General features: G+C 35.9%; 1 protein-coding gene across 1 annotated transcript in view; it reads right to left on the reverse strand.

Moving 5' to 3' along the window:
- Window positions 1-12,653, reverse strand: part of RPGR (retinitis pigmentosa GTPase regulator) — a 48,632-nt gene extending 35,979 nt beyond the window's left edge. Inside the window, 6 exon segments of the mRNA NM_001389216.1 lie at window positions 3,851-4,009; window positions 7,053-7,202; window positions 8,839-8,997; window positions 10,518-10,580; window positions 12,002-12,094; window positions 12,529-12,653. Coding sequence (NP_001376145.1) covers window positions 3,851-4,009; window positions 7,053-7,202; window positions 8,839-8,997; window positions 10,518-10,580; window positions 12,002-12,077 — 607 coding nt within the window. The 5' untranslated portion in view covers window positions 12,078-12,094; window positions 12,529-12,653.
- Between the last annotated feature and the right edge of the window lie 915 nt (window positions 12,654-13,568).

Here is a 13,568-nt window from a genome sequence, read left to right on the forward strand (position 1 = left end):
GGTGTCCAAACATCCATTATTACTAGCTGTGGCAAGCAGGCCAGTTACCTAAATTCTGTTAAGTCAGAATTCCCAACAGAGTTGCTGTGAGGCTTACCTGAGAAAACATTCAGGTAGATTTTAACACGTAGGACATTCAGTTGTAAAAGCAGTTTTCTAAAAAGTAATCAACTCATCTTATTCTGACAGTGGAGGATGCTGATGAACACCTATCTACTGTCATATGGTTTTACATTTTTCCTGTCTGATAACATTTACTTCATAAACAAGATGGAGAGTTGATACTTCTTAAAGAATATATGCTGCATCAAGGATATGAAGCCAAACTGAGGTTATGGCAAAAACAGATCCTTATTTTAGTGTAAAAAGTACCACCTCTTAATTTAATTAATAATCACATGGCATGTCACCAGTTTTGAATGTTAGGTTAATAATAGAATGCTGCGTAAATGAAAACAACTGTCTATCTCTCTGGCCAGTGATCAGTCTAGGTTGGGTGGGCTGTCTGAGATGGGACTGTGAAATGAGGCCACTAGGGCAGCCTGAGTCACGTGACAAAAGTTTTGCTCCTTATCCTATTGGGTTCACTTTCAGGTACTTGTTCGGTTAGCAGTGATAACTGTTTCTACTTAAAAAAAAAAAAAAAATGACCTAAGACTTTTTTTTTTAAACCTAAGGACATTACATATAACAACTAATACAGGGACGCCTGGGTGGCTCAGTGGTTGAGCATCTGCCTTCGGCTCAGGTCATGATCCCGGGGTCCCGGGATCGAGTCCTGCATTGGGCTCCCTGCATAGAGCCTGCTTCTCCCCTGCCTGTGTCTCTGCCTCTCTCTGTCTCTCATGAATAAATAAAATATTAAAAAAAAAACAACTAATACAATTTTTGGCCTTATCACTTTTGTGATATTTAACAATGTAATTCGAGGTTGACAAATAATATCTTATTAGGAAAACAGATTTTATTAGGTGGCTTCATATCAATATCATTCTGATTTTTCAGAATACATTTGATTTCATGACTAGTAACTTGTTGCCCTGTAGAGATCCTGAGTTTGTCCAAATATAATCTAGAGAAGTTAGGATAAATTCTTATTTTTTCCTGGGGATCCAGATTTCATTGTGGAGCCCATCTTATAACCAGGACTTTCTTGGCTTTTGGTAACACTGTGGATGACATACCAGATTACAGCTACCACTCTGCCTCACTTAGTGTATCCCACGCTCCAAGCTGACACTTTCTCAACAGCAGCCCACTGCTTCCTCAAGTCTAAGGAGAAACTAATCAACTAGTAGTTGTATTTTCTAACCTCTATAAAGTCACGTGGAAATACTATGTTTTAAATAAATCCATTGGCAATGAACTAATTTAAATGATCTCTAAAGTATTTTAATGAATGGTACCCAAATGGAATTTAAGATCAGAGTTAATAGACAAAAGGAAAAACAATGCTAGGGAGGATCCCCATAGAATCATCTAATCTAAGCCCTTTCCTTTAGTGAAGGGAATGATCTAGAACAGATGGTTAGCTATTCTTTCCTTTAGGGTCTTGCAAAGTATTCTATAACTCTTAGGTATTCAATTTAGTACTTAATCAAACTGATAACCAATATGAGCTTCATTCCCATTTCTTTATCATTTACAACAATTTCTGTCTACATTGTATTTTGAAACACAGGTTTCTCACTAGGGCTGGCTCATAATGAAGCTCTCACAGTTCCATGGAGAAATGCAAAAAAATAGGCCAAGTAGTAAATTTTCCATACAGACAAATGTATATAATTTAAGAGAGTGTCTTTTACAATAAAACTGAGAGCTATTTAATTTTTGTTTTGAAATGACCCCTTATTTATGATATAATAGCGAAAAGGCTGCATTTTTAATGCATTGCCCATATTTAGCCAAATGCAAATACAGAAGATTGCAACCATCTGTTGGTCTTCATACTCTTGTCACAAAGTTAAAAAATTAAAATAGAAAAACTTTATTGGTCTGTGAGATCCCAAAGTCTGCAAAAATCCAGAGAGAATAATTTCTGGCAATATAGTTTTTAATCTCAAAATTAAGTCCACAGAAAGCTAAAAAAGTCTATAATATTGCAAGAAAATATCACACTTCAGTACATTTAAAATTTTTAAGTATAATTAAAAGTATCATGGATTATCTGGGTGTCATTTTATGCAATGGTATTTTACATATTTGAATGACATTATTATTATACAATTAACAGTTGTGTCCTTTAAAATAACATTCAATCACCTAATAAATTCTATAATGTTTGTATAAACTAGAGAAAATACAGAACATTTAAAGGTTAAGTTGAGTTTCTGCCTACAGAATACATTTTCAGATAATTTATAAAGATTAATTTCTGGGGTGCCTGGGTGGCTCTGTCACTTAAGCATCTGCCTCTGGCTCTGGATGATCCCTACTCAGCAGGGGGCCTGCTTCTCCCTCTGCCTCTCCCCCTGCTCCATCTCTCTAATAAATAAAATGTTTTTTAAAAAACACATTAATTTCTAAGTTTAATTCATAGAATATTATTAAAAATATATGAAAATTCATTTTGTTAGCAGAAATTCAAAGAAATCTTAAACCTCAGAATTATTTCCAAATTTAGAGTGGAGGCCTTGAAAAAAATTATTTCTAACTTGGAAAAAGATTCCATCTGGGAACTGTAATTCTGGGAAACCACCGCTTAATAAGCATGACTGAGACTAGAACAAAAAGTCAAGGAAAAGCAATCGAAGACAGGAAAATCTAAGGATAAAATATCACTCAATCAGCTTGCAACATTAAGTAATCATCTGAGAATTGGATATCATTCAAAATTTGCCTACAACACTGCTAACTTTGGGTTACTGAAGATTAAGTGTGACTTCAGGAACTTTTAATTTCCTTTTGACTAAAAAAATATAATAATTCACTAACTGTATTATCTGTATGCTACTCGCCTTAAATAAATCTAATGCTGAACAAATTTGGGGGCAGTAATTTAGCAAGCATATTAATCAACTAGTATGTATATTTTACCATATTGACTAAAATCCTGAAAAATGACATGTCATATCAAATATAAAATTTGGAAGGCAAAAGTGACATTGCTATTAAGGTTCTAACTTTCTTTATCACCAGTAATTTAAAATCTTAACACTTTTTGATGAATTACTATAATAGGATATAAAAATTACCAAGAAATTACCAACTTTTACATTGTGAATATCACAAAGGAAAGAATTATTAATGTCATGTAGGAAATAGCATGAACAGGGAAAAGAAGGTATTTCAGAAAAAATGATATCAATTTTAGATACACACATATGAGGAAAACTCCTTGAAAACAAGCTACAAACGTTATCTGCTGCTATTAAGGTGTTAAGATTATTAAAATGTCCATTAGGTTAGCAAAAACAATTCCACACGATTGTTTTCTACTTACAAGCTTACACATCTTTCATAGGCCAAAAATGTGTATTAACTATGGAAATAGAAGATGGGAAATAAAAGATGGGGATCTTAATGAAAAAAGATGTAAGGTCAACTCGTACGAGGTATCCAATAAAGTCAAGCTCATAGAAGCACAGAGTACGGTGATGGCTGCCAAGGGGAAAGGGTTGCAGCTAATCAATGGGTATACAGTTTCAGCCATGCAAGGCAAGTTCTAGAGATCTGCTGTACCATATTGTGCCTATAGATGACAATCCCACATTATAGACTTAAAAATCCATAAAAAAGAGTAGAACAGATGTCAAGTGTTCTTATCACAATGGAAGAAAGGAAGTGTAATTTTTATTTAATTATTAGCCATCACAGAAAGCAGGGGATGGAGCAGCAGCTCCACACGTACCTGTAAGAACCACTGTGTGCCCTCCACCACAAGCTACTTGGACCACCTTCCCGGGAATTCCAGGTACCGGCTGGGGCATTCTGTGGTTGACCAGCAGCTGATTGGGAAGACCTAACTTTCCACACTCCGGTTCTCCAAATGTGTACAGTTGTCCCTCTGCTGTTGAAGGAAAAGAACAATGATCAAGGACGACATAATTATGGACAAAATACTAGTTTTGGGGGTCCACATTCTTATTCAATAAAAAACTTAGAAAACGACAACTTGATCAATTATCCTTTCTTATTTTTATTGTATGGTAAGGAAATACAGCTAAGATTTTCTTTTCCCTTTGATTATGCTAATCCAAAATCTTTATGAATTCATGACCATTGCTACTAATGAACTAGAAAATGACTTCAGCTGTTTTGCATAGCAACCATCTTACTTCTTCTACTTCCTTTTATAGTAAAGCAAAATGACTAGACATTAAGCCCCCATTAGGACATGGATTTTTGCTTTGTTTACTTTGGTACTCCACGAACATAGCAGTATCTAGTATATGAAATATTTAATGAATACTTGTTAAAGAAATGAATAATTGATTTTATGAAACTTGTTTTAGAGAATGCATTTATGTGTGAATATGTTGAGTGAGCCTTAAGATAGCAGATTTTATTCAATTAGTGGCACTTCCTCCAGAAAGATTCTCTTATCAAGGAATGACATCTCATCACTGTCTTGTCCATTCCAACACTACTAACTTGCTTCTGTTACTATACATATCACACTATGACCTTCTTAAAAGCAGGAACTCTTTAAAATGCATTTCTATGAACCAAATGGAGTTTTCTAAGGCAGGAATTTAAAAACCTTTGCATATATATAATCTAATCTGACACAAAACAGATCATTCATGTGAGGAAAGAGGTAACACAGTATATCTGGTTATTATTTGCATGTCTCCAAGAGAACCATGATTGACCACTTACCACCCCTGGGAATGTGGCCCTTGGAGTGTTCTTTATGTTAGTGATTGATTTTATTTTGAAACCCGAACAATGAATTAGGCCAGCTTGGATTCTTAGGGTTGCTTTGCACAACCATCAATATTGATGATGTACATTTGGTTGCATTGTTGAGGGACGGGAGTTTCAGTTGCTGATGACTAGTTGCTAGTAGGCTATGTCTACACAACTAGCGCCCTGAGAATAGAGTGGGCTTCTCTGGAAACATAAAAGCCAAAGACCCTGAGAATAGAGTGGGCTTCTCTGGAAACGAATGTAGTTCACTGCCAAAGACAAAAAATGTCCTGTGAAGCCTTGGAAGAGGAAGGACTAGGAAGTGTATGCTACATTTCCTCTGGAGGACACAGATCTCCCTTCAGCTGTTTTTGCTCTTAGCTGTGAGTATAGCCTGCTGTTGAAGCTTGAGAATCCTTCTAGCAAAACAGAAGTTAGGGAAGTTGTGGGACATCCAACACACATGGTATGCACCACTTCTTAAAACTTGGGTCAAATACTACAAACCCAGCTCTACTGATTTTCTGGATTGATGGCATAGAAAATGAAGTTTTCTGAACCACAGCTTCCTATATTTAGCAAACACTGGCACAGAAGTGATCTGTCAGCACCCTTCCTCTTTTTCCCATGCTTCCTGCCTTTTGTATGAAAGGAGTTACTAAGTCCAGATGAGTTTCTTTCCATTTTTGTCTATAAATTCCTGCTGCTCCTGACATCTTAACATGGGTGAATTGTATGCTATATGAGCTATATGTTAATAAAGCTGGTTTTGCATATGTCCTTTGACTTTCTTTTAAATTTTAATTCCAGTTAGCTGTTATATTAGTTTCAGGGGTACAATATAGTGATTCAGCACTTCCATATAACACCTGGTGCTCATCACGACAAGTGTACTTCTTAATCCCCATCACCTATCTTACACATTCCCCACTTAACCTCCCCCCAACCATCAGATTGTTCTCTATAGTTGAGTCTCTTTTTTTCCCTTTGCTCACTTGTTTCTTAAATTCCACCCAATAAAGCTGTTAAAAGCCATAAATACAAACAAAACAAAAAAGCTCAATGTAATGCCTGTTGTCTACAATGAGTAATTCCCTGTTTTCCTACTGAATTTGGCAGTTTTATTAAAATCTAAATATAAGACAATGCTTTTGCTTGGGATTTTTGTTTTTTTCATTTGTGTTTTTTTGTTTGTCTGTCTCATTAACAAAGTGAGCACAGACTACACCAACCCCAGGAGCCTGAAAATTGCCAATAAATTGGTGGGTAGCATTGTTCCAAGGAACATAATTAATTGTCCATTCACTCACTCCCTCATTTGATGATATTTATTATTAGTTTGTTCAAGATACAAGCTGATACAGCAGTGAACAATGCCAGCTGAGTTGGAGTTTGCCCTCTCTTAGCACCATGGTGCTACCAATTCATTGGTAAATCTGAGAGCAACTGGGATGGGTCAATCAGCACTTTCTAAATCTGAATCTGAGGTGCATGGAAAAAGGAGTAAATGTAAAATCAAGATTTAAAGAGATCTAAGAGGGGCCACAAAACTATTTCCTCTAGGTGTTTCAGCTGTTAAATCACCAGTAAGACTGATCATACTTCTATCACTCCTTGTGGAGATACAGACTATAACATTTACCCTATTTAAGGCAGAAAAGGTTGCCAGGGAGCCCCATAAAGGGAGAGATTGGGGATGCTAAGCAAAGTTTGAGCAAAGGAAATCATATCTCATACTGTACCATCTTCCTTTTCCATCTATCCTGCATCCCTACTCTCACAATGAAAAGTCTATGACTCTCTTACTGAAATAAAAGCAAATTATCAGGACAAGAGTAGAGTAAGCCTAAGTACAGAGGCAAGTGCACCCAAAGGAAAGTGGCCCATAGGTCTCATTTCCAACACCAAGGAATCCAAGAAGTTTGAGAACTGAAGTCTAGAAGGTTCTAACATACATTTCATTTTTCTAATATTTTCTAATATTCACTAAAAATGTTAACATGTCAGAGTGAGTTTGAAATTATAAACTCTTATTATTAAAATGGAGACACACTGTGACCCAAAATGAACCAAAATTATTTCATTCCATAGACTGCCACAGCAATATTTCCACAGAACTGTAGAATGTTAGATCATTTCATTATTGAGTAAACACTTAGAAGTCGGAGGTAACATGATGAATCCAAAACATTCTGTCTTACTTGTTACAAAAGCTGAATGGTAATATCCACAAGAGATCCAGGAGATAGGTTTTCCAACAGTCACTTGTTGAGGGACACACACATTGGTTACATTTTCTAAACCAATTTGCCCTTCAGAATTATCACCCCACATGAAAAGCTCTCCATCCTCTATAAAGAAAACACAAGGAGGGGAAAAAAAGGTTTTAAGAGGTAGCAAGGCTATCAAATTATTATATTTCCAACACAGCCTCACTTAGTGTATCCCATGTTTTACACTAGAAAATTTAGAAAAACTGGGGATTCCTGGGTGGCTCAGCGGTTTAGCGCCTGCCTTTGGCCCAGGGCGCGATCTTGGGGTCCCGGGATCGAGTCCCACGTCGGGCTCCTGGCATGGAGCCTGCTTCTCCCTCCTCCTGTGTCTCTGCCTCTTTCTCGATCATAAATCAATCAATCAATCAATCAATCTTTAAAAAAAAGAAAATTTAGAAAAACTGTGTGTCGTGATAGAAAAATTATAGTAAGACAGTCACACCAGCTAGTTGTTTAAGAGTTCAATTTCTATTATGAAAGGCTTCTATGATGATAAAGGACAAAGAACAACATGATCCAAATCATGTCCATATTTTTATCTCAACAGCAAAGACAGAATGTTCTTCCCTATAATAACCTTTTTTTGGTCTACTGTCTCTAAACAGCAAATGTTTCTTCAAGCAGTCAGCCTGCCATTGAACTGAATGACAGCATGAGTCGCACTGGACATCTCCTGGGTCAAAAGGGCCTGGAGGACCTTGTTCTTGGGAACACTATAAAAATGAAACTTTAAACAAAGACAAAAAATAAAAAGAAATTCATTTCACTTCTTTTTTTTTTTTTTTTTTACAATTTATACTTGAAAACACAAAACATAGCTTCAGAGAATAAGGACGTGTGTTAGCACATATAGTAACTCGAAAACACATTAGCTTGTGTTCTTTCTGATTAGGGTTTCAATGGCAAAAAAAGTTAAGCTAGGTAAAATACTTTAGAAAGGAAATTATCCAGACTTATGCCTTTTAAATTTTTTAAATCTTCGAAATGATTTAATAATAAGGCAAATAAAAGGAAAACTGAAAATGAGAACCAAAAAGATGCTGAAATGCTAAGTGGACAGAGGACAGTACTGTAGACGTGTCACCACAGATTTCACTCCAGCCCTCCTGACAGGGAAGTACCATAAGTCACAGCTCTCTCAACTGGAACAGAGAGTCCAGGCAGCTTCTTCACAGAGGGCAGGTGTATCTTGGCTCCAATTTTAAAGACATTTCTCATATGGGCTTTAAGAGGGAGGGCGGAGATGCAATGACCAATATAGACCATATCTTACTTTACTTTTGAAAGTTTATTTAAGTAACTTTTACACCCAAGGTGCGGCTCAAACTCACAACCCCAAGATCAAGAACTGCATGCTCTTCCAACTGAGGCAGGCAGGTGCCTCGCAGAGATATATCCAAAAGATTTCTGTTTCTGATAGCAACTTTATTACAGCTACAAATAGAATGTTCAGAACACATGATGAAGAGAATATTTACTATCTCCAGGGGTAGATGGACAGCATAGCAGCTAAGTGTGTGTTTACATCTAATTCTTAAAAAAGCACAAAACTGTAATATATGTCATGATTTAAAGTTTGATTTTTATAGCTTCTGAAAACACATAGTTAATGAAAGAAAACTAAACAGCAATGCTGTCCTCAGTTGCCGTGGCTGGTATATCCTGGTCTAAATGAAAGGGACGGATCCCAGGCTGAAGTGGAACAAAATCTCACCAGTTAGTGCAGCTGAAGTATTAGATCCAGCAGAAAGCTGCTTAATCTTACGCTGGGAAGTAAAAAAACTAATTAGATGAAAAGTGCTTCTCTCTTCAGTGTCACCAAGTCCCAGCTGTCCTTCATTATTTCCTCCAGCTGCATATACTTTGCCTCCTTCTGCACATGGAAAAGGAAACATCAATATACTATAGTCACTATCTTTATGAGACAGGCCAGTTACCAGATATCTCCTCTATTAACACTGAAGAAAGCTGAAAGCTGACATTATCCCACCATTTGGTGAACAACTTCGATTCATTGTCAAAAATAAAGCAAAACAACCGAGGTCATACATTTTTGTGAGATTTTCTAAATCGGTCTAGAGCTTAAGTAGCAATTGAAATGCACAGAACGTGTGGAATGTATTTTCTCGCTAATGCAGCACTTTATTAAATCAGAGCAAAAAGAGGAAAGCAATTTCCAAATTAGTTTATAATCCAAATCAAACTATTTTAAAAGAGATGTGGTTCATTAATTTTAACTTCCATACCCATTAAAGTTGAGATAAAATGTAACGAGGAAAATGCGGCAAATCCAAAAAGAATATAATTAGAAACATGAAAATTCTATGTTGTGTAATTATTTTAATTTTCTAGCTAAAAAGGAAGGCAGCATAATATTGTGTTTAGGAGAAAGGACTGTAGAGCCAGATTTCCTGGGTGCAAATGCTGGCTTGCCACTTATCAGCTATGTGACCTAGGGTAAGCTGTACTTCTCAGTGGCTCATTTTTCTCATCTGCAAAACAGGGGTAATAATACTGCCAACTTCATAGAGACGTTATAAAGATTAAATTAGTTGACATTTATAAAATTTTTAGAACAGCACTTGGCTCATTGTACACACTATATAAATGTATGTTAATAACTTTATTAACGAAATATGAGGTGTATCATGCCTAGACAATAGACATTGCCAGTAAGCTCAAAAGTAATGAAGATTTTAAAAGACACACACATATTAAAAAATCAGTTGTATCTATCATAAAAATGCACATGAAGTTAAAGCCTTGCTAAATTAGAGGGGAAGCTGAGGGCAAAATCAGCCTGCACCAGTAAAAACTGAAAGTTACATATTATTTTAGAAAAGGTGAGAGACCTAATTGAGGAAGCAAGACTACCTTTCCAATGGAACATACTACAAGGCCACACAATTTAACTCATGTGGCATGAACCAGAGTCAGTGGAATGCTAAAGCAGTTCAGAGCACTATGGGAGTCAAAGTTGAATAGGCACAGGAAGCTCCAAGGAAGCCGACTTATCCTAGATTTTAAAAGCTAAGAATGTGAATAAAAGAAAGACATTTTAGCAAGGAAAAAATATGAATGAGGGCAAAGGGCTGAGGGCCCTTTCCTGAGGAGGGGTCGGAGGCAGTGAGAGTAACCTGAAGACAGAAGAGGCTGGGTAGTCGGGGGGAGAAGGTACGAAAGGCTGCTCAAAGGCTGCTCGGTGATTAGGCTGTCAATTTGTTCAGCAGCATTTGTTGAAAACAAGTGTGCTAACCATTTACATTTCTAAAAATCCTAATCTTACTATTGCCACAGTACCACTTCTATTAATTCTACAAAGTCACAAACATTACTGGAGTGAGAACTCAGTCCTCAAATCAGGCAAGAAGTCATACAGATTGAATACTACACCTGTTGAAACTAGGGTGTGGTTCCTTCCACAGGCCGCAAATTTCACTTTTTCAGGTTTTAAAGCTAAAAATATAAAAAAATGACAATTAAAATATTTTATGGTTACAAAAGCAATAAATAACCCAGGTCAAATGGTAACTAAGCAGAAGTGAGATTTAAGCCTGATCCCAAAGTTGATGTTCTTAACTAATAGGCCTCAAGTTTCCAGAACTAGCCATGCATCATAATAACCAGCAGAGCCTTGGGAAAAATAGATAGCTCAGTCCGATGCCCGGAGAATCTGAGTCAGTAGGTCTGAGGTAAGGCCTAGGCATCTATTTTTAAAACCTTCACAGGTAATTAATATGTACTGAGATCCATTGTATTGTTATGCTGCCTCCTCACCAACCTGATCTATTCCCTTATCTGCTATCACCATTGTCAAGCTCACCTTTTACCTCACACAATGAAACACTACAAGTCCAATATTTATAGGCATAACCCATGTTAAAGCTCTTCATTCATTTATGTATTCAAAAAAGTTTTATAGAACATCTCCTAAATTCTTCGCACAGAAGCTGCAAAGATCACTAAGATAGAGTCCCTGGTGTCAAAGATCTCATAGTTTAGACAATCCTATTACTTCATCTATTAGATATTTGAGAGTAAAGTTTATTTGAATAAACCCAAGGTTTAAAAAAAAACAATCCAGGGTTTAGTAGATGGTGTTTAATAAATACTTTTTGACCAAGCGGAATCCTTTGAAAATTCCATAACAATATAAATAGTGTGGATATGCTAAATTACAATGAAATTTTGAGCTGAAATTAAAATTTTGGCTAAGAAGGTATACTGCTCTTGTCACATCCCAAAGAATCTCCAACACCACTTGAGCTTAGCTGATGTTCACAAGTTACAAGCAAATAGAAGGTGTACACATAATGCCAAGAAAGCTTTGTAAAGGTTTTATACACCCTGTATTTTCTGGGACAGTCCTGATTTAAAATATTTTGTCCTGTTCTTGTAAGGACACTAGTACTAATCAACTCCCCAGTCCTGATGTCTTGTTTAGTACATCTACTCACTATACACTGCAGGGTAAAGTATAAGTTATAAAACCAGCAACTACATAGAACCATGATGCCCACAACTCTGAGACAAAGTTCAAACTTCTAATATATTGTATCCATTGTTCTTTGTATGTACAATAACAGTAATATTTAAGAAGGTTACCAAAGGGCAAAATAAAAGGATATTTGAGTGCAATACTGAAGAATCATCAATCACTTCCTTTGTGGTCTTTGGGTTAAAATGTGATTTTTAGACCCTAACATGTAAAAGTAGTTCTGAATATCACAAAAAAATAGAGTCAAAAATAGTCAATAAATATTGGAAAATAAAAAACTAAAGGCTTTACTATTTCCAATATGATATTAAATAACATCACAATCAATATAAAAGTACTTTATGTAATTAAAGTATTTACAATAAAGAAGACCCCAAACCTTTGACACACGTTGGCTTGCTAACAGTTGATTTTGATCCTAATCCCAACTGGCCCCAGTTGTTACTGCCAAACATGTAAAGTTTATTATTTCCTGGTGGGAAGGAAAGAAACACAAGAAATTGAAGCATTTTCAATATAAAGTGATGTGAGATGAAGTCATCAGAAAGCTATAAAAAAGCTACACTTAAAAGTTTTATTGCTTTTCTGTTTTAAACAGCTTACCTTACCTGGGGTAAAATGAATTATTTTAACTATCCATCTATACAGGTTACCGGATTCTGTTAGGTATAAAAAGTTTGTAAGATTATGCAGTAATCACTTCTGATTATATAGATATATTAAAATAAATTTATTCCAAGAAAGTAGTGTGTATAGAAAATCATATTTAAATATACCAAGGGGATTTAAAATTTAAAACACTCTCTTGGTGAATCAAATTGTCAAGAATTCTCTGGTAAAAGAAAGTATATATTCAACATGTTTAAAACACAGCACATCTTTAATATTTAGGATTTCAATACTAACCTGTAACAACAGCAGTATGCTCATCTCCACATGAAAGAAATGTAGGTACATCATTTCTAAACCAAAATTTGCTGGGAATATTTTCAGCAAATTGAGTTTTCCCAAATGTAAACACAGCACCTGAACCTGCAAATATATGATAGTTTGTTTTATAACTTTTACTATGTTGTCTATTACTAAACTATTTTTTCAGTAATTTATCTCTACAGATTCCTTGTCTAATGAGAGCTTTGTTTCCACTTTGGCACTGCTTACATCCTCCTCCTACCTTAATTCAGTCTTACTCCTCAGACTTTATTCTGTTTTTATTTATGAAATCTACTAATGCATGAATGCATTATTCATTTACTGGTGTAAAGTAAAAAAAATAAAAAATAAAAAAAGTAAGGCAGCCCTACATTACTAAAAGTCCTGTTGTTCCCAGGTGGATCATCTGCGCCCTGGAACGGGCTGATTGATACAATCCGCGCCCTGTTAACCCCGGTTAACACCTCATGGCCTAGCCCGTGATGGAAGGCTTTTCTCCACACACAGGAACAGGACAGTATTGAGTTTCATTAGCATCATGTCAATACAGGATGTTGAGATTTAGCACTCTTAAATTAGGTCATTAAATACTACCTGATCTGAGTAGTATTCACAAGACTATTTTGTATTTTGGCTCAGTACCATTTTAGAGACCAAAAATCCCTACCAATTTCCAATAACCATTTACACACACACACACACAAGGCCAGATCTAACTTCTGAGGGAATCTCAAGGAGAATAATCACACAGAAAGAAACTAATGGATGCCATAAAGTAAACATAGGGGAACAGAAGTACTAATAATAAACAACGTACAAGGAGCTAACCACTATAAAAACCGTTTGAAAACAATTGTGAGACAGGTCAGTTCAAAGTAATAATTGAGATCTGTGAGGTCAGGTTCTAGAACACACTCTGGGGTTTTCTAGAATGAATAATCTTAACTGTTTTGTCCTATTCTGGTTTCCCAGATAGCCTGCCCTGATACCCTTACCCCAAGCCTGGTTTTGGT

Source organism: Canis lupus, chromosome X, assembly GCF_011100685.1.
Source record: "Canis lupus familiaris isolate Mischka breed German Shepherd chromosome X, alternate assembly UU_Cfam_GSD_1.0, whole genome shotgun sequence".
Lineage (NCBI taxonomy): Eukaryota > Metazoa > Chordata > Mammalia > Carnivora > Canidae > Canis > Canis lupus.